Below are 22172 nucleotides of genomic sequence, written 5' to 3' on the forward strand. Positions count from 1 at the left end.
CTTCTATGTGGCTTTGGAACAACTGATGTTAAATAATAGAGTTTCTACAAAAGTTATGCTTGAGCTAAGGTTAAAATGGGTTTGTGCCCTCTGGAGAATTGTGCTAAATGTGTTCCAGAAGGCCCATAATCCAGGGCTAAGAGGCTGAAGCTGGAGGAATGTTTAGCAGAGATGGGGAGGTGACAGAATTCTCTTGTGGAAGAAGCCCAGAGCCTGCTTCCAGGTAGGCATGATGATGTACAGTGGGAGTGCCGTAGAGCATGTATTTGCTTCAGATCTTTTCAGATATTCTACACCTTCTTCTTGTGTTTGGTTGGCTCGTTCACCTGGCCAGCATCAGGTCCCCTAGGTGAGGAATGACCTTCAGGACCCAGTTCAGTAGCAGCTGGGTATTGGGCTCATCCAGCAATTGGACACTAACTCAATGGGTCCAGAGCTGTCTCAAGTCTGCGTCTACTTCCCCAGAGACAGGACTGTGTAGGGAAGAATGTGTCCCCAAGTTATTATGGGGATATGGTTTACTTCTACTGTTCTTATATCTGTGAAGTAAAAGTCCCTTTGTCACAGCTAACCATTTTAATTGGTTTTATAGAACTGGAGTATAAATAACTAGCCAGAGGGGTTTATGGAGGCGGTGGGATATAATCTGAATGCTGATGGCCTTATGGAAAGATATTCTGGTACCTTGAGAAGATGATATAACCAGCCCAGCTCTAGAAGAGTGAGGTGAAAGCCCCTACTACGTAAAAATTGATGACATGTGAAATAAGAGGAAAATCAATTCTTTGGACATCACCAACTTAGGTTAAGGAGGTTATCTTGCCTACCTGAGGACCTTTATTTCCGAGGCTTCCTTTTTCTCCCTTCTGTCCAGGGTCTCCAATTTTTCCCTGATGAAGACATTTGACACAAAAAACCCCACAAAAGAATATTTCTTCTTAGCAAGTAAAGTATAATGGGCAAAAGTAAAAAAGCTAAGTGGTAAACCAAGGAAAACTCAATCTCATCTCCCTTCCTTATACCCTCATTTTATATGCCAGTGGTAGGATCATGGATCTAATCCAATTCTCTCATTTTCCAGCTGAGGAAAAGGAGGCCCAGGGACACTAAGATAACTTATTCAGGATCATAATGAGAGACAAGGCTAGGATTTGGACCAAATCTAGAACATTTTCCACTATAGGGGAAGTAGTTATCAGAATTGAATTGACATTTTTCACTTTGTCTTAAAATTAACAGATGCAGAAGTACCATCCACATCATTAATCAATCAGCATTTATTACTTTATTCAAGAATGTACTCAAAATATTCAAATGTACCTCAATTCCTCTTAATCCTTCAGATCCATCTTCACCTTTAGGGCCAGCACTTCCACTTGGGCCCTATATGATGAATGTTCAGCATTAACTTTTTTTTATTGAAGCTTTTTATTTACAAAACATATGCATGGGCAATTTTTCAACACTGACCCTTGCAAAGCTTTCTGTTCCAAATTTTCCCCTCCTTTCTCTTACCCCCTCCCCTAGATGGCAGGTAGTCCAATGCATCTTAATATGTTAAAATATATGTTAAATCCAATATATGTATACATATTTATAGTTATCTTGCTGCATAAGAAAAATCAGATCAAGAAGGAAAAAACTGGGAAAGAAAACAAAATGCAAGCAAATAACAACAGCAAGCATGAAAATGCTATGTTGTGTTCCACACTCTGTTCCCACGGTTCTCTCTCTGGATGTAGATGGCTCTCTTCATCACTGAACAATTGGAATTATTTTGAATGACAATAAATACTCATAAGGATAGAGCTTTTGGTGGTTTCTCAACTATTTCCTTTACAACACTGTAAGGTGGTCCATACTCCTCCATTTTACGGCTGAGGAAACTGAGACTCCAGAGACTCAGGTGGCTTGCTCAGAGTCAAAGCAATAAATGTCATATTTAATGTGTAAGCTCCTTGTCCTGGGCCACACTGTATTTATCTCTTTACCTAACATTTTCAGTGGTGTTTCAGAAGATCTGCCCAATATAAAAAACAAGATACTGAAGAGCTTGTCCAACCTATGGGTCTCAGGCTGAAATTCACCCTTTTCTTTTTTAGCATCCAAGAAATTCAATATCCTAAACTTCACCTCTCCCATCATTCTGTTGATGAATTTCTCCCTCTTATTTTCCATTCAAAATATCCATTTTAAAAATCCTGATCTAGAATATTTACATGCAGTCAGATTCTGCCTATGAATCCATGAATCCAGGTGGCTTCATTCTAAGTGAGCCTTGACCAAGGACTCCCACCGGGGCAGAAAGGAGATTGGCAGATTGCTCCCAGTATGTGGAATTATAAAAAGAGGTAAGTGGCTAGAGCAGAGAAGCATCCATTGTGGAACTACAAGACACCTCAGAGATTGAGCATTTACTCGGAATAGACCATCAGGGACCATATAAAGAAGGAGTCATGTGCCCCTTGGAGAATTTCCTCCAGGTCCTCCCCCTTCCCCCTTCCCTATTACCAGGGCACCAGCATTGTCTCAGTTACCCCTGGTGCTGGCAGTGAAGGGGTCATCCTCATCCCCTCCCCTTCTCTCACCCCCATAACTAATCAGCTGTCAAGTCCTAGTATTTCTACCTTTGCAACATGTCTTGTATAGGTCCCTTCTCTCCTCTGATACTGGTCCTACTCTAATACAAGCTCTCATCATCTCATCCCTGGTGTATCCTGCCTCAACTCTCTCCCAGTTCCAGTCCTTCCTTTATCAAACTGCCAAAGTCTGTCTCCTTTGCTGTACCTTGTATAAGACAGTCTAATGATTAAATGTTTTCACTGCTTTCCCCCCACTCCAGGAATTTTCTCCCTCCTCATCTCTGCCTCCTGAATTCCTTGTAATCTCAGCTAAAATCCCATTTTCTGCCTTCTTAATCACAGTGCCTTCCTTCTGAGATTATTTCCCATGTATCCTGTACAGCTTGGTTGTTAATTTAAAATCCAAAGCTCTCATTTTATAGAAGAGGAAATAGAGGTGCAAAAAGGGCAAACTGCTTACCTACGATTACAAAGGAAGTAAGTAAAGGGGCTAAAATTCAAAGTTGGGTTTTCTGACTTCAGATCTATCATTCTTTTTATCATCCCAATGTCAGTCAAAATCTATTTATTTTACAGACAAGAAAACTGACCCCCAGAGTGGTGAGAAGGCTTTCACCTTCACAGCAGAGCTGAGATTTGAACCTGCCTCCTTTCTGACTTGAAATACAGTGAACTACATTGTCCCTTGAAGGCACTTTTGACAAGAGCCATCTGTGAATTCAGACCAGCTGGCGCCCTACAACATCTTCATGCTGGAAGGCTCTGTCCTCACAAGCTCAGTAAAAGGGCAAGTGATACATGATAGGTACCTTTGGTCCATGGGTTCCTCTTTGGCCTGTTGGTCCCTGAGAAGGAAAAGATAATGAAAATGTCGCTTTAAAATGAATCCAAAATCTCTGGTGCTCAAAAACTTGCCTGATTGACACCCATAATGAACACATCCTGAAAGATGTCTCCCTGAGGTGCTTCTTCTGCAAGGATTTCCACACCAGGCACTTAATCACATTCGAATATTTGGGAGATTGATTGCAACCCAATCTGGAAGTCATTACAGATGCAGACAGCACCTAACGGTCACTGCCAATTATCTGGGATGCTGCTCCAGGAAAGAAATGATCCTGGCGCCCAGAATTCTCCCCTTTTGTCTTAGAAGGCACCCAAAGAGTTCCTGTGTGTGTGTGTGTGTGTGTGTGTGTGTGTGTGTGTGAGAGAGAGAGAGAGAGAGAGACAGAGAGACAGAGACAGAGAGACAGAGACAAAGAGAGAGAGAGAGAGAGAGAGAGAGAGAGAGGGAGAGGGAGAGGGAGAGGGAGGGAGGGAGAGAGAGAGAGAGAGAGAGAGAGAGAGAGAGAGAGAGAGAGAGAGAGAGAGAGAGAAACACACAGAGAGAAACAGAGAGACTGAAATAGACAGAGACACAAAGAGAAAGACAGAGACAGAGACAGAGAGACAGACACAGAGAGAGAGAGAGAGAGACAGAGAGTGAGAGAGAGAGAGAAAGAGAGAGAGAGGAAGAAAATGGGGATAAAGAGGATAAAGAGAGGAGGAGAAAAAGGGGAGGAATGTAAAGAAGACAGGGAGAGGGAGAAAAAGAGGAGAGAGAGAGAGATGGAGGAGTAGAAAGAGGAAGCAAGAGAAGAGGGGAGAGACAGGAAGGGGGAGATAGGAAGAGGGAAAGAGAGATAGAGGGAGAGACAGAGACACAAAGAGAGAGAGATTACGTAACCCAGGGCCACTGGGGGATTTTTCTCAACCTGCTGCTGTGTTTTGGACATTGCTTGTGGAGAATGATAAATAATGCTTTGGCACAACAGCCAGCACCATTTTCATCAGAAAGCAAGGGTTCAGTTATTTTTCTTATTCCTGGGGTTTTCTCCCCATCTTTGTCTTAGATGCTGAGCGGGAGGCCTGAGCGGCCATGGTGGCTCAGCATCACCATCTAGTGGTCCCTTGGACTTTTCAAATTTGACTCATCCATCATAAAATAACCAAATTTGGGGAGGCGGGGGGAGGGAGGAATGGGAATCCAGATTATTCTATCTCTGGAAATATTTCAAGTACAATCATTGAATTTCAGAGTTAGAATGGACTTAAAGAAAAAACTGAACAATTTGAGAAATAGGGGAAGGATACAGGATGGAGAGCACTACGGCAAAGCACCTCTGGGAGAGGCAACAACACTGGTGCCTTATCAGTCACTTACATCCTAGCATAAATAGTCCAGGACAGACATTAGCAAAGAGAAAATGGTATGGCCCAGGAGATAGAAAGAATGAGTGAAGAAAGAAGATCTTGAAGGTACAACTTCATGATCCTGTCCAGGATCCTCTCTGGATTTCTATGAGGAAAGCAAGAACAAGAGGATTTGATTCTCTGAAGTTCAGGGTCCTTTTTAAATCAGGTCCATAGGACCATAAATTGCCATATTTATATTGCCATCCAAAGTGACATTTAGTCACTCAATGGAGTCGACACAACAACAATAATGTTTTGGTGTATACCAGTGATTTTATAAACTGATCTTCAATTAAATACTCCTCTGCCTTCATGATTCACACACCAAAAACAGGGAAATTAATATCAACAATAACAATAAAAATGGTATACAGTACTTTGCACTTTATACACGTTATCTCAGTGGAGCTTCACAGCAAGCCAGTGTAGTATGTACTATGAGTATTATCACCCCACAAACCTGAGGCTGAGAAGTTGTGAATGAATGACTACAAAAGGATTTATTAAATGCTTACTGTTTGCCAAGAACTTTGCTATGTGCTGGAGATACACATAGAAAGTAATAGCCAATAATATTATTAAGCTAATAGTCATATGGCACTTACTAAGTGCCGAGCATTGATAAAGCACTAAATGCTTTATAAATATCTCACTTTATAAATATCCCCACAATCACCCTAATATTATTATCCTCATTTTACAGATTAGGAAACTGAGGTAAACAGGAAGTTAAGTCTTTTGCCTAGGACAGAAAGTGTCCAAGGTTGGATTTGAATTCTGGTCTCCCTATCCATTGTACCACTTAGCTGTCCCCTCAAAGCAAGCTGGTCCTTCCTCTTAAAAAAAAAATACCTCATACTCTAAGTAAAATAATACATAGAAGAAAATTCAATTTCAAGTTATATGGAAAAGCCAGAAGTCTTAAGGTCCAATGACAGGGCAGACAGATAAGTTCCCTTAGTTGATCTACTCAGAGTCATCTTCCTTCTAGTATGAGGAATGATTGGAACTTAGCTCTTTACAGTTCTAAGTCTGGTGGTCTATTAGTAAAAAGAAATCAAGACATCATAGATTTCTAGTTGGAAAAATAGAAACCCTGAGGTTCAGTGAGATTAAGGGACTTGCTCATAGTTATACATCTAAGCAAATGTCAGAGCTGAAATTTGAACTTTGGTTATATATCCAGAAGTCTTTCCATAATACCCCCATCACTCTAAAGGAGGAAGGAGAGAGAGAGAGAGAGAGAGAGAGAGAGAGAGAGAGAGAGAGAGAGAGAGAGAGAGAGAGCTCTTTTCTTATAATCTAAAATTTATAAGGCTAAAAAGGAGGGATGAGAATGAAATGAGGAGATAAAGGCATAAGATAATCAGAGCAAAAAAGGCACCGTGGAGATGAAGAAAAAGAGCCAGCTGTACTAATTCCTATCCCTTGACATAAGCTCTGAAAAACCCTGCTTGAAAGGACTCAATTAATGACCTTGATATCTTCAAAATTGGTTCTCCTGAAAACATTTTCTCCTCTTAGACCAACAAATTTCTGTAAGCATTGAAATCTTCATTAAATGAGGACTCTGCTTTCTCTTTTCTCCCATTCCTACCTCCCCTGACAATTTCTGTTTCCTCTGGTTAGATTTCCATTCTTCTTGTACAACACAGGGCAAATATTCAAAGCTATTTCACCAGAAGCAGTAGAGAAGCCTCACTAAGATAATTATGTGCCTTTTTTTCTTGAGAATTCACAGTCAATAGGAACTTAACCAGATTTCTGCTGAATTTATTTCTGCTTATTTCCCTCTGGAGAATCACGTCTGGCAGAACCACTAAGAAAGGGTGCCAAAATTTGTCATTGATAACCAAGCCAAGTAGCCTCATTCCCTCCCTTGAACCAAAGTGCCAAGCCAAAGATAGGAGCCTTTGCTTGTCCTTTGGACGTTGCTAATGAAGAACACATGATCTTTCCCTTTCATGATCTCTGTACTTTAGAAGAACTTCCAACTATTCTAACCTCATCTCTAATTTCAGTTAGGACATCATCACCAAATAAAAAGGTTATCTGTGGACCCTGTTCTTTTCTCTTTAACACACACACACACACACACACACACACACACACACACACACACCCCTCCCCCAATCCCAAATAGTACTAGGCTTACTATTAAACAGGACACAACAGGAGTATATAGAGCTATTTATCACTGACCAACTGGCTCTGATCCTTCCAAATCTTCCCTGATTCATTTTTCCCATTTGCCAAATGGTGGGAAGTGGGGGAGAGAAGGAATAAAGAGATTTTTACTTATTTTGCATGAATTTTGTAAACTTAAAAATTCAAAGTACATCTGGCCAGCACAGAAGGCACTTTTAGAAAACCTAAATTTATTCCAAATCTCTTCAGATTTACCCAGTAACATCTTTGCTAGATGCTAGAAACGATGTTTTGGATCATGAATCCCCCAACTCTCCATTTTGGATTAAGCTATGACCGCTATACTGAGACAAGGAAAGAACAGAGTACGTCCATGACCCCTCTTACTATTTTTCCTCTTGAGTTAGGCCTGCCATCTGTGCCTTTTTGTCCTCTTCGACCCTAGAAATAAAATACAGTGTTCAGAATAACATGTTCAGATGCTTCAGAACCAATCAGACTTTTGCCAGCCAAACCTCGCCTTTTAAAAATTCTGCCTATTGCCATCTACCAACCAAGTATCCATCAAGATCACATAATTCATAGGTTTAGTGAAGGAAGAAACTTTAAAACCTTCTCATTTTACAGATAAGGAAGCTGGGATGTAAGGATTGAGATTAAATGATTTCTTCAACATCATAAAGGTAAGAAGGCAGGATTTAAACCCTGGGCCTCTGGCTTTCAGAGCTTTCCAAGGAATCTTGAAAACATTTTCTGTGTGGCTTCTTATCCTGGCCAGAAGCTTAATAGTTTCTTCTCTAAATGTCTATTCTGAATTTAAGGAAATTAGAAACATTAGTAAAAATATAGTTAAATAAATTATTATATTAAATAATGTCAATTATTTAATTTTAAATTATTATATTTAAATAGCACTTTAAGCTTTGCAAAATACTTTACAATAGATTATTATAATATCTAGAGAGATAAAATATTAATAAATATAAACAAATATGTAAAGAGAATATACAGATATTAAATAGCACTTTATAGTTAAGTATTTTATCTATACAGTTATCCCTTCCTCATTATGACTATCCCTATCACAATTTTGATGTATGGTTTGGGTAGGCATAAAAAATTAAATGAGAATTTTGAGGGAGTTCTTCCGAGATCTCAAATGACATGTGAGGGCCAACAGATGACATAAAGCTCAATATTTAATCCAAAATTTACAATAAGATACTATAAACACACCATAAAAGAAAAAAAAATTCAGATTTCTCTAGTATAAAGGGAAGGCCAAATATTTTTATGTAAAATTTTCAAATTATGAGAACATTGTGTCCCTAACTCCTGCAATGTGGAAGAAATAACTGTATTATCTCATTTGAGCCTTACAACAAACCTACATTTTGGGTACTATTATTATTCCCACTTCATAGATGAGAAAACTGAGAACATGAGATGAAATTACTTTTCCAGAGGAAGTTTTGTTTTAAACTTGTCTTCTTGCCTCCTCAGGCTTGTCCTCTATTCATTATACCACTTACCTGCCAGTGAGAGATATTCCTTAACATATTTCTTTTAAATATTCAACTCCAGCATCATTTAAATTTAATTTGATTTTAAAGAAATTTTCATTTACAACTTTTCAGGATGATTTTTGTGTTTCTGTCAAGGCAGATACATGTATTCATTTCTGTTAAAGTCATTGGATACATTTCAAGCCAAATGAATCATTGTAGAAAAAGCACAATTGGTGATATTACTTGTCTTCCTTGCTCTCCTTTAGATCCCGCAGGCCCTCTGGAGAAGTTGTCCCTTCCAGGTTCACCCTAAGGAAATATGGGAGCAGAGATAGATATTAAGAGCTCTCCAGGGCTTTGCCCCAGATGCCAACAAGGGGAAGGAGCTTCCTCTCCTCTCCTTCCACCCTATGGACTGCTAGATTCACCCATTTCCTTTCCTAGATCCTAGTTCACCTGTCCTTAGTGTCTCCATCTGCCATCCCATAGGGTCCTTTGACCAACATGGCCCTTTCCTAAGACTGACAGGGTAATTGGTGGCAAAGGCAGCTGTTACCTCTCCTCCCCAATATGAATTTAACTCATATTCCGTTGTCCCTGTCCCCTTCTGCCTTCCCTCCATCAGGCCCTCTGGAACCCTTTGCTATTATTGACAAACTCCCCTTCACCTTGGTCTTCCCTTCCTACCCCTTCCACCTCCTGGTGCTCCTTGATAGCCAGCTTCTTTATAAGGCACCTCATCTGTCTCTATGTGTAGTTGCTCCTTTTCTATACCACCAGGAGAAAGAATTAGTGCCATGGCCACTTTCTGACACCGTCACCCATTCTGCTCCTTTAAAGATGGCGTCATCCTGTCTAGAAACTTGGTCCATCATCAGTGAACCTCCAGCTCATTCTCCCTCTTTATTGACAAATCAGTAATGGATTCACTATTTTCTTTTTTCTTCTTTTTTAAATTAAAGCTTTTTATTTATAAAGCATACGCATGGGTAATTTTTCAACATTGATCCTTGCAAAATCTTTTGTTCCAAATTTTCCTCTCCTTCCCCCACCCCCTCCCTTAGATGGCAGGTAGTCCAATACATGTTAAATATGTTAAAATATATTTTAAATCCAATATATGTATCCATATTTATACAGTTGTCTTGTTGCACAAGAAAAAGCAGATCAAGAAGGAAAAAAAACTGAGAAAGAAAACCAAATGCAAGTAAACAACAGCAGAAAGGGTGAAAATGCCATATTGCAAACTCTCTGTTTTCTTTGCCCCAGCCCCTATCCCCTTTCAAATACCTTGACCTTCTAGTTCTTCAACCTCCTCTACTTCCTTGATCCTTATTTCCAGTATATCCCTACCTAACATAGGTGTGGCTGTATCTTAGATCATTTTCCTATGTGTAAAACTATAATTTTCCTGGGTGTCAGAATTCCTAGTTATAATACTAGATAAAGGGAGTTTAAGATTAAATATCCTAATACTTTTCCCTATAAACATAAGTCTAACAGCCATTATTGAGTAATAAGCTACATGAGAAGAAGAGCAGAATACTTTCTATACTCTCAAGCTAGGAAAACCTAGTAAAGAAAAATGTATCCCTCAAGGGGAAGAGATGCTTTCTACAAGGTTATAAGGCTTTCTCTGTAGCAAGGGAACAGCCTCAGGTAACAAATTCCCAAATCTCCCCCCCCCCCCAAATGACTTAAGCCAATTCTCAGTCTCTCTCTCTCTCTCTTTCTTGAGAGAGAAAGGAAAGGGGCTATATCCTGATTTCTCAATATCCATGGCATGATTGATGATACTTTTATGAGAAACAATGGTATCATTTCAATGTTATGCGTTCCCAAGTCTGACTTCAGCATAACTATGCTATTCTCCCTACCATGCAACCTGAAAAAAATACACTACTTCCCTTAGAGACAGCATCCCTAAGACTTAACTGGGTTCTTTCTAAAGTTCATTTCTGAATACGGTAACATGATCCACATTAGATATTCAGTTGGAGTCCCAACTGTACCATGCAGATCCAATTTATTTTCTGCAACTTACAGGATCTCCTGGAAATCCTTTTCCTCCACGGATACCAGGAACACCTCTGATACCCATACTTCCCTGAAAACAAGAAAGTTCTGAGTGAGAATATAAATGATTTTTAGGATGATACATAACTTAATCTTATAGCTAGTTTTCCCCTCGAGAACATTAAATGCCAACAAATTCTTTGTGAAAAGGAATACCAGCTTTTCAGATCACCATTATCTCAGTCCATTATCCAATCATATATGATGTGCCTACTATGTTCCAAGCACTGTGCTAAGCATTGGAAGCAGGCTGTCCGAGGCTTTAGCAGTACATTCTCAAGATTAGTTTGCCTGTTAATTGAGAAATCTGACTTAATTTCTCATATCAAATAGGGAGAAATTAAAAATAGATCTGCTACAAGGTGAAAAAATATTCACAAGGAAGATGATATTTGCCGAGATGGTTTACCTTGACAATGAGATTTGTTTGTTCTCTTCACAAATATTTTTAAAACCTGGAAAGTACAATGTATTGTGGGGAAGTTATAAAAATAAAGATGATACCATTCCTGTCCTCAAACAAACTAATTCTGATACAGAAAGAAAAGGAAACTTCATCTTGCATCTTGCCATTGTCCTAGAGGTCACTGATGGGTTGATTCTTCTGTGATTATGGCATTATCTAATTGGCAACTATGTGAGGCTACTCCAGAACATTTAATTTGTGATTTCACAAATAGTGAAGCTGACAACTCATCTATGCTTCCTCATGGTTCACAATTCTATTCATATCTTCCTTCATTAATTCCTCTATATGTGGGCCACCCAACATGCTGGGGAGCAGCTGAGTCTCCCTCCCAGTTTCTTGACATTACAAGAGTATCAATAGAGAATATGAGCTGTTCACCTGTTATTTCCCACTCTTCCATATGACCGTCCCACTTCCTTTTTAGGTTATGCATCTTCCTGATATCTTTCATATTGATTTTGGTCTGATTGCTGACATGATATAGTCAAATTATGATGGTAATATATCTCTCCATTGTCTTTATCCCTCAAACAAAGCCTTATTTAAAGAAGATATCAAATTAAAAATTAGTGATTCTAAGTGACTGCAGAATGTGGAATACCACAATCTCCACAAGGTTGTGGGCCACTCATCAAGAGATTATTGGTTTTTAAAAGGGCAGTTATTGTTAAAAGGAGCAATTTGGAATCACAGAAAACATTACATAATTTAGCTGATGACACAGGCCATTTCCTCACTGCCCATCTACAATGCCTGTCCAAGATATATATACCATCAATGGTCTAACTCAATGGTCTACCCTTAAAACAAGACATAATCTTAACAAATGCACTCTGCATTCACTTCTTGTTGTTTATTCCCCCTAGGGTAGATTGCTGAGTGGATCTCTTTTGGGGAGCCATCATCTCACTGAATAGGTCATATCCTGCTCCAGGGATGCCTTATTTGAAGTCAATATTTATTTATTTCTTTTGATTCACATTTTCTTAATTAAGGCTTTTTATTTTCAAAATATATACATGGATAATTTTTGACATTCATCCCTACAAAATCCTGTGTTCTAATTTTTTCCCTCCCTTCCTTCATTCCCTCCTCCAGTTGGCAAATGATCCAATATCTGCTGAACATGTGCAATTCCTCTATACAAATATCATGCTGCTCCAGAAAAATCAGATCAAAAAGAAAAAAAAAGAAAAAAGAAAAAGAAAACAAAATGGAAGCAAACAACAGCAAAATGAGTGAAAATACTATGTTGTGGTCCACATTCAGTTCCCACCATCCTCTCTCTGGATGTACATGGTTCTCTTCATCACAAGACTACTGGAATTATTCTGAATCACCTCATTGTTGATGACATCCACAACCATCAGATCTGATCAATGTATAGTCTTCTTGTTGCCATCTAAAATGATCTCCTGGTTCTCCTCATTTCACTCAGCATCAGTTCATGTAAATCTCTCCAGGCCTCTCTGAAATCAGCCTGCTGATCATTTCTTATAGAACAATAATATTATATAACATTCATATACCATAACTTGTTCAGCCATTCTCCAATTGATGGGCATCCACTCAGTTTCCAATTTTTTGTCATTGAAGTCAATATTTAAAGAATAACTCAACAAATGCAATTGAACAATTTCACTTAGAACAGAATCGTGGATTATCTTAACATGTAAATGTGAAGCATGTAGTCAGAGAGAGACTTTAAGGTTGTATTTTGCTCAATTGAATCAAATGTTTGTAATAAATAAATTATAATAAACACAGGGACATACTATATTTTTTATACTTCTCAAACATATGAATATGAAAATTTTGTTTGTTATAGAAAATCATCATAAAGTTTGCCTATTTCTTTCTCATATTTTTGTTAAGGGTATTCTCACTTTCTGCCCAGATCATTCTCATAAAATCCTTATAGAAACCAGAAGAAGAAAGGGAATAGGTGGCTGCCAATGTCTCAAGAGAATAACATCTCTTAGAATCTTTTCCATTCTTTTGGAATCTCCTTCTCTTTGAGATATTAAAAGCTGATCTCCTAACATTTTTAAAATTATACCATTGTCCACATTGATTTCTTCAGTGTGGTCTGGTCTCTCAATTTCACCTCAAGTGCTATTTTCACTGCCTTACATAATATATAGGACACTGATGCGGTGGGATGCAAATGTGACACGTCTTCCACCATGGATGATGAAATTAAATGAACAGAAATACCAGCATAAATGCCTTCAGGATGACTGGACACATGGCACAACCCAACCTTTGTTAAAATTTGTCTTTTCGTCCACTAATTTTTTTATTTTTTATGAAGGATATTGAAAATAATATTCCAACAGTGAGACATGCAAGGACTGTACAATGCCCACCAAATACCACTGAGCTCTTTAGACACTTCCATCTTGGTAATCTTGCCCTACTTTGGAGCTAAGTGTAATACATTAAAGCCATGGGAAGAAAAACATGTCATAGAGATAATCACCTTGTGCCTTAAACATTTAAGGATGCCTATGCATTAGAAATAAATAGATACAAATCAGTAAATAATTACTGATTTCTCTTTCGAGCCTTCAACTTTCAAAGTTCTTTCTACCCATTATCTTATTTGAGCTGTATAACATTAAAACAAGCTATTGGAACTGTGATTTCATTGCCAAAAGGAACTCCCAATGAAGAAATTCCCTCTGCCAATGGAGAGTGGGGCCTGAGATCCGGGAGGTGAAATGCAAGTATGTGACTGAGGCAAGACAAGGGTCTTTGTCATTCCAACACTTGCTCTGTGTCCACTCTACCAATGTGCCCCTCATTTCAAATGATAACATCACTGTTTTGTAGATGAGGAGAGGCGAGTCCAGATATCTCATGACTTACCCTTGATCTTACAGCTAAATAAAAGTAAGGGGCAGTATTTGAATTTGGGTCTTCCTGACTCTAAAGAACAGTGTTCTGTCTATGACACCATAATGCCCTGAGTTGTTGTAAGTGTCAGCAAATCTTACCTGGGATCCTGGGTCACCTTTCTCTCCCTTCTTTCCAGGAGTTCCATGGAAGCCCTGAAAACAGAAAAGAAAAAGGAAAGGTGTTTTTTCTTCTTTTTATATTACCAAATCAGTGCTAAAGAAGTGGGTCCATTACCTGCTTTTGATACTCAACATCTCCTCAATTACTCTCTCCTCTGACTGGAGCGGTGAATATCTCCCAAATCCTCCCTCTAAAAAGCTTAGAATTTTCCACTTAACTTCATTTCCTATCAATTACGCTACCTCCTTTCACTTTTATGAACATCACCATCTCCATACTTTGGCAACCCTTCTCCTTTCAGCTTTCTTTTGTATATTGACTTCCCTATTCAGTTGTAAGGTCCTTGTTGTGAACTAGTCCAATCTTTCTAAAGAACAGCTTGAAACTCTGCCCAAAGGGCTATGAAACTGCATAGCTTTTGATCCAGCAATACCATTACTGATCTGTATTCCAATGAGATACAAAAAGATCTATTTGTACAAAATCTTTATAGAATCTCTTTTTGTAGTGGCAAAAGTTTGATCACTGAAGGTATGGTCATTAATTGGGGAATGGCTGAACAAATTGTGGTATGTGTTATGATGGAATACTATTGTGCTATAAGAAATGATGAATGGGATGGTTTCAGGAAAACCTGGAAAGACATGCAAACTGATGCAAAGTTAAGTGAACAGAAGCAGAAGAGCCTTGTACACAATAACAGAAATATTACACAATAATTAGTTGAGTGACTTAGCTACTCTAGTTATGACGATTATCCAAGACAGTTGCAAAGAACCCATGATGAAAAATGCCATCCACCTCCAGAGAGACATCTGATGAACTCTGAATGTAGAGCAAAGTATATTTTTTCAACTTTATTTTTCTCCTTTTGGAGGTCTATGTTTTCTTTTAAAACATAGCTAATGCAAGAAATATGTTTTCCATGACTTCACATGTATTAGTGATAGTAAATTGTGTACCTTCTCAAGAGATGAGGAATAAGAGAAAAGAAGAGACTTTAGAATGGAAAAATTTTAAATATGGATGTTAAAAATTTATTTGTGCATAAAATTGTTAAATATTTAACAAAAAATTAAAAATGTTTTTGGGAAGATTGTAAGGTTCTTTTTTTTTTTAGTATTTGTAACTCTAGAACTTAGTACTATACCTAGCACATAGTAGGCACTTAAAATGTGTTTATTTAATGTTGACTATTAAATGAAGGAGAAAATTACCTCTTCTCCATTTAGGCCATCAATTCCATAATCTCCATCTTCTCCCTGATGGATCAAAAAAGAAACAAGAAGTTGCCTCACAAGTCATTCTCTCTGTATTCTTTAACAAAATGTGATTTGTGCAAATGACTGATGAACATTCTTGGGAATAAATATACAAACAAAAGAAGCAAATTTAGAAAGAAATTTCACTGTACCTTAAATCCATTTATTCCTGTGACTCCCTGAAAGAGATTAAACATTTGTCATTTACAGACAAAGATGGAAAATAGAGAGGCGAAGGATTTTGGAACCACTCATTTTATAGCTGGCAAAATTGAGGCTTAAAATAGATGATAGTGCTGAACTAGATGCTGCTGCTCAACTAAGATGCTTTTAAGGTTTTATAGATTCTGTTACCCTGTAGAGACCTAAAGAGGGATATGGACTTGAATAAGAGTCAAGAAGGAGATGAATTGTGACAAAAAGACAGAGTAGGAGGGAGAGGAAAGGAGTGACAGAAGAAATAAGAAGGGAGAAGAGAGAAAGATAGAGACTCAGAGACACACAAAGAGAGACAGAGTGACAAAGATTGAGAGACAGAAAAACAGAGACAGAGACAGCAAAAGAAAGACAGAATCAGAGAGTCAGAGATAGCAAGATTCAGAGATAGGAGGGCAGAGACAAAAAGAGGGAGAGAGAAGAAACAGAGACAGAAACAAAGAGAGACACAGATATAAGGATGGATGGAGGGAAGGAGAGAAAGAAAGGGAATGAGAAAGAGAAAGACACAGAGACAGAGACACAGAGAGAGACAGAGACACAGAGAGAGACATATAGAGATTGAGATTGAGATTTAAAGAATATTTCCCACAGATTCTTACCTTAAGGCCCCTGTCCCCCTGACATCCTTGAGCACCTCTTTCTCCTTCTGGCCCACTGTCTCCTCTTGTCCCCTGAAAAAGGAACCAAATCCTTTAGATACATCCCACCCATTAAAATGAGGCTGAACTTCTCTCTCTGACTTTTAGCAGAATTAACAGGGTGCTCCCCCTACCCTGTAGCAGACTCACAGACACGCAGATCCAATGTCTCCCACCACCCACAGCTTGTTTTGTAAATGAGATTCTACAGTGATGGGGGCAGGGGCTGAACATGTGCTTTCAGTGGGTTAGGGAACTCCCAGGTGAGGAAACTCCCTCTAGCAGAGCAGTCCAAGACCTTCTTGACAACTTACAGCCTTGGAGGGTTGGCTTGAGCACTGAGTGCTTAACATTAGCCCAGGCTCACACAACTAATGTGTGTGAGGGGCAGAATTTGAACTCTGCTCATCTTGACTTCAAGCTGGCAAGGATGGCATTTGCCACCTGATGCCGCCTCAGAAATACCATCAAAGAATGCAAGTGGATGCTTGGACATTTCCCACGACACTCATGCCGTGGCCCAAGATCTGGAAGCCGTTTCATCTTGGGCTCACCCACCCAGGGCCATTGGGCAGCCCTCACCAGGAATGATCATGTTGAGCCAAAGGAGCTACTATGAACAAACTTAAGAAGCTGGTCCACGTGGGGAGCCCTCTGCAGAGCGGAGATCACTGCTTGTGACAACGAGGGACCAACCATGGAAGGGACTCCCTGGGGAGCCTTCAGATGTGGTCAGGGCCATCTCAGAGACTATAGCGGATTGGGACTGTATGTAGACTTCTCCTTCATCCCAAACTTTGTCCCTCTTCCTCCCGTGAAAATTTATTTATATAGAAGAAATCATGTAAAAGTGAACATCAAGGAGAGCCTGAAGGGGATAAGTAAGGGACAGATGGGCAGATTATAGCTTTGCCAGTAGAATGGCTCCATAACTATTGGAAGCCTTGGGATGCCAGGACACTGGAACCGGGCCCTGAAGGAACTCCAGACCAGCCAGCAATTGCACAGAAGTTGGCTTTGCCCCAATGTTCAGCCGGAAGCCAGAACAAAGCCCGTTGCTGGAAGGCCAACAATGAATGGGTCACAATCGTTGAGGACTCACAGGCTCTCCCTCTTCCCCTCTGTGTCCTCTGCCGCCCTTCTGACCTGTCGATCCCTGTGGAAGAAGAAGGGAGAAGTCAGCACCATTGATCCAAACCTATAAAATCAATAGAAGTTCAGTCAAACCCCTCATTCTAGCTTCCCCCGTGGGCCAGGTTCGAGCCAGGGACTATTCAGCCAGTTACCCTTTTAAAAGATGAACTCTTTGAGCTCATTTATGTTTTTTCATCTCTGTCAGATGGAGCATGAAGGGAAAGGATGCACATGAAGCACATTTTAAGCCTAAAAGTGAGATAGAAATGCTGCCTGTTTTGGTCAGAGAATATCAGCTGAAATCCAAGTTTGTTACATATTACTTATATGACATTTGAGCAAGCCACTTAACTGCAATTTATTTTGTCTGAAAAATCGAGGGTTGGACTATATTACAGGAGCTAAGTGACTTTTTCAGGGCCATACAACTAATAAGCATCTGAGGCAAGATTTGAAAACTCAGGACCTTTTGACTCCCACTGAGTCACATTGCTGCCCCTAGATTATAGGATCTTAACCAGAAATCTGCAGACAAATTTTTCAGGGGGAAAAATTACATCTTTGTCCCCCACTAATTTCTAACTGAATCTAGCATTTCTTTTATTTATTCAAAAACATTATTCTGAGAAGGGATCTACAAGCTCACCAAAGCACCTAAGGAGGTCAGTGACCTGCAAAAATGTAGGGACCCCTGAACAAGATGATGCTTATGAGCCTTTTTTGCTTTACATCTTACATTGGTCTGGTTCTGCTCCAGACAATTAATTTTCATCAAAGGAGCTTCAGGGAAAATTATAGGAATAAGAGAAGAGGATGACAGGGGGACCAAGCAGCCCCTAGGAGAACCCCTTTGATCAAGCTCAATGAATGATCCACGTGGAGGGATGTGGATTTCTTCTTGTGAGATAAGAGAATGAGAACTCAAATACTAAACAAGGTGATTAGATATAAAAGGGAAGGGAAATATGTTTTCTCAACTATCTATAACTTAATATGAGACTTCCCATCCTTTTCATTATTTCTTAGGGTACCATAATATTGCCTCATATTTATATTCATAATAATTTCAGCCATTGTCCCATCAATGGGCATCTCTTAGTTTCCAAGTCTTTGCCAGCTGCTATAAATAAAGGTTTTCTTTTTTCTTTTCAAAGCAGGGAAGATGAAGGTTAGGCAAAAAGTGAGAAGGAGAAAAAATTCTTAATTAAAAAATAAAAATTTTAGAAATCTATAATTAACTAGAGTGGCCTTGGGAGGCCTGGTGACATCAAGCAATTTTTGGTTGACTACAAAGTCATTAAGTGAAAACGTCATCTCCTAGTCTCCTAGCTTATCAAAAAAAAATCCCCTGAGGAATGGAGGCCTGTTGAAGGGCTCTGTTGATCTGCATGAGCTTTGGGAGATTGCAGACTCTCAGAGTGGTCTGACACTCCATTTCTTTTTTTCCTTTTTTTTCCTCAACAGTATTTCATTTTTCCAAATATCTATAAATTTCCAACATTCATTGTTGTAAGACTTTGTGTTCCAGATTTTTATCTTCCCCTCCCCAAGACAGCAAGCAGTCTGATATAGCTGAAACATATGCATTCTGTTAAACACATTTCCATATGTTATGTTGTGCAACAAAAAATTAGATGAAAGGAGGAAAAAAGAGAAAGAAAAAGAAAAAGCAAGTAAACAAACAAATAAAAGGTGAAAATCCTATGCTTTGAACCACATCTAGTCTCCATAGTTCTCTCTTTGAATGCAGATGGCATTTTTTATCCCAAGGAAGACTCCATTTCTACCTGAAAATCCTTGGCTGGGGGATTGGAGAAGCAATAAATCACAGGTACAACAACTGTGTCCCATTGCATATCAGGTATACCATCCACATGGAAAAACAGCAGCAGAAAAAGGCAACAAGAACTTAGTCACAAGCCACCTGATCAAGACAAATATCAGAATTCTAGAAGCACCTTGAAACCTCTTGATCCTTGGTACCCGATTGGCCCTGGAGCTCCCGAACACTTACAGAAGGCACAGCAGCAATGTCTTTCTGCAATATTGTCCTAGAGAGGAGAGAGAGTGAGTGACCATCTTTTCCAGAAAGGGAAGGGGATATAGCACCTACTGTATGCCAGACAATGAGCTAAGAGCTTTACAAATATCATCTTATTTGATCTTCACCAGCTATTTTAGGAGACAGACCCTGTAATTTATCCCCATTTTACAGATGAGGAAACTGAGGCAAACAGCAATTAAGTGATTTGCCTAGGGTAGCACAACTGTCAAGTGTCTCAGAACAGAGTTGAACCTCTGTCCCAGACCTTCCTAACTCTTGCCCCAGTGCTCTCTGTTCACTGCATCACCTAGTTACCTCTTTAAAAAAAACCTACCCTCCAAAAAATAAAATAAAACATTGTCCAGGAGTGTTTTCAAAGTCCCAAATGGAATCAAATTAAATGAGTCTTTATTAAATGCCACGTACAGTGTCTCCTAGTCCACTAAGCATTAGGGACATTAGGGACATAAAGATGAAATGAGACCATCCTTGTCCCCTAAGAGTGAAACAAAGAGTAGACACACACATACAAAATAACTCCAACCTGGTCACCTCCTAACTGTGGCAGCCTTTGTGGACCTTACTCACTGTCACAGACTCAACAGTCCAGCAGCCCGGTCTCACTGTTGCTCCTTGAACAAGGAGACCAGCTGCTCACCACCTCCCAACCCTGATTATTTTCACTGGCTACCCTTTCATCGAACTCCTGACTTCCCTGATTTCCTCAAATCTCAGCTTCTATGAGAAACTTTTCCCGATTCTCTTTTCTGCTTCTGCCTTCGCTCTTTTGATGATCTTCAATTTGTCCTGTGGAGATTTTGCGTATATTTGAATACATACAATCTTCATGGTTTTTGCCCTTCTCTGTATCCTCAATGCTTGATAAAAGGCCTGGCACATAGTAGGACTTAAATGCTTATTGATATATTGATTCACAATGATAGGGAGAGTTATTTCTTTTCCCAATCTTTACCAACCCTCCCGATGATTGTCACTTCTCTTAAAGTGATCCTTTAACTCTTCTCACTATCTTTGAGCACCAGGTACGACCCTTCATCATGGGGGGACCTGGAACACCCTCCATGCATGGAGAAACCGGTCTAGTCAGCTTATTATTACTTCTGTGATTCCTTTCACAGCCAGACTTAAGGAAATCTTTATGCACAGAAAGTTAAAAAAAAGCATCCATGTTTTACATCAGGGAAACTTTATCATTAAAAGAACCACTTTTCTTCCACCCCAACTGAATTCCCTCAAATAAAGATCTTTAGGGCGGACTTTGAAGATGGAAGGAGTTTGCTAGGGGAAAGATGGAGAGATGCTGACTTGTCCCCAAAGACTGGAGGCATGTTAGTTATTTTCTATGTTGCCTTCCTCATTTGGATGTAATCTCCTTGAGGGCAAGGTTAGTTTCTGGGATTTTTTTTTTTTGTAAAACAGTGTTTAGCACAATTCCTGACATCAATGCTTACTGATCAACTATCCACCAAAATGGCTCCTGGACCTTGATCAAATGTGAAGAATGATTAGAAACACTTACTTTACGTGCAGTTTGATAGCACAAACTTTTATTTTATTTTGCCAGCCTGTATGCATTTTAGTAGCTCACTGTTCGATGCTACCAAGAAAGAAAGATTGAGGAGGAAAAGATATTCAGATTTCCAAAGGTTGTCCACTCAATATGGCCATCAGAGAGACAACTGGGTAGGCGCTCATCTAACCAAAGCCAATAAAAGGAAATCCCTTACCATTGCTAATATAAATGTTTAAATCACCTTAACTTTGGACAACCAAAGTAACTTACCAGGTATTCTGTCAGTTTGCTTCTCAAGTCTCTCATTCCAATGTGTAAATGTGTCTTATATTCAAATCCTTTCCCAAATTCAATGCTTGAAAACTCATCAAGACGAGAAGTAGTGTTCAGGGCAACAATGAACAAACCCATCAACCCTTGTCAATATAAATAGACAAAACATGAGAGTGTCCAAATGAAAAAAAAACACTCAATAGATGCATTTCTCATAGTAAGTGTTGTAGCAAATGTCTACATGCATGTCAACTAATCAATTAATCATGCAACAGGCCTTCTTTAAACTCTTACTGTATACCAGTGCTAGGAGGAATGTAGTATAAGATGTTGTTTTAAGCCTAATTTCTTCCACGTTGCTTTTCATTTTTCCTAGCTGCTCTAAGCAAATAGTGAGTTCTTTTCTGGGTAATATGTTTTCAGATACTGCCATTTTTATTATATTGGTTTAGTCTGGTCATGAGACTGAATTTCTTGCAGCTATTTATGTTGCTTTTTAAAAAATTTCTTCATGCAATATTTTGTGATTGAATCTATACAAGTGTTGAATATTCTTTGATAGATTGAACCTAAAATGTTTCATGCATTTTGAATTTATTTTGAATGAGATTTCCTTTCCAATTATTGTGTCTTGGGTTTTATTATTCTCGTTTCTAAAAGGCTATTTATTTTTGTGGGTTTATTTAATAGAATGCAACTTGCCTAAAACTACTAATCTTCTCAGTGTTTCTTCATGTATTCCTTATGTATTCTAAGCAAACCATCAAATCGTTAGCAAATAGAGATGATTTTTTTTGGCCCATCTTTATTCTCTCTTCTTTTCTTATTGATTTGCTAGCATTTATAGAACTATATCAAATAATGATATGAGTTCTCAAATAAGGGACCCTTGATTTATTCCTACTTCTACTATATCTCCAATATGTGACTCTTGAAGAACTCACGAGGTAAGTTGTTCACTATCAGGTTGAAGTGGAAGGGAATTCTGAGATTTCAGAGACCTAATTAATGATGAATTTCTGGACCTTT

At 38.9% G+C, this 22172-nt stretch overlaps 1 protein-coding gene across 2 annotated transcripts in view; it reads right to left on the reverse strand.

Moving 5' to 3' along the window:
- COL6A5 (collagen type VI alpha 5 chain) overlaps positions 1-22172 on the reverse strand; it is a 104413-nt gene that overhangs the window by 47217 nt on the left and 35024 nt on the right. For both annotated transcript variants that reach the window (XM_031940223.1, XM_031940224.1), the window contains exons 11-23: positions 21141-21286; positions 19251-19343; positions 17261-17314; positions 16120-16191; positions 15454-15480; positions 15257-15301; positions 14018-14071; positions 10518-10580; positions 8717-8782; positions 7353-7406; positions 3392-3427; positions 1321-1383; positions 828-890 (exon numbers count right to left, since the gene is read on the reverse strand). In XM_031940223.1, the coding sequence (XP_031796083.1) occupies positions 828-890; positions 1321-1383; positions 3392-3427; positions 7353-7406; positions 8717-8782; positions 10518-10580; positions 14018-14071; positions 15257-15301; positions 15454-15480; positions 16120-16191; positions 17261-17314; positions 19251-19343; positions 21141-21286 (836 nt within the window). The remainder of the gene's footprint in view (positions 1-827; positions 891-1320; positions 1384-3391; positions 3428-7352; positions 7407-8716; positions 8783-10517; positions 10581-14017; positions 14072-15256; positions 15302-15453; positions 15481-16119; positions 16192-17260; positions 17315-19250; positions 19344-21140; positions 21287-22172) is intronic.

The sequence above is a fragment of the Sarcophilus harrisii genome, chromosome 5 (genome assembly GCF_902635505.1).
Source record: "Sarcophilus harrisii chromosome 5, mSarHar1.11, whole genome shotgun sequence".
In the NCBI taxonomy this organism is placed as follows: domain Eukaryota; kingdom Metazoa; phylum Chordata; class Mammalia; order Dasyuromorphia; family Dasyuridae; genus Sarcophilus; species Sarcophilus harrisii.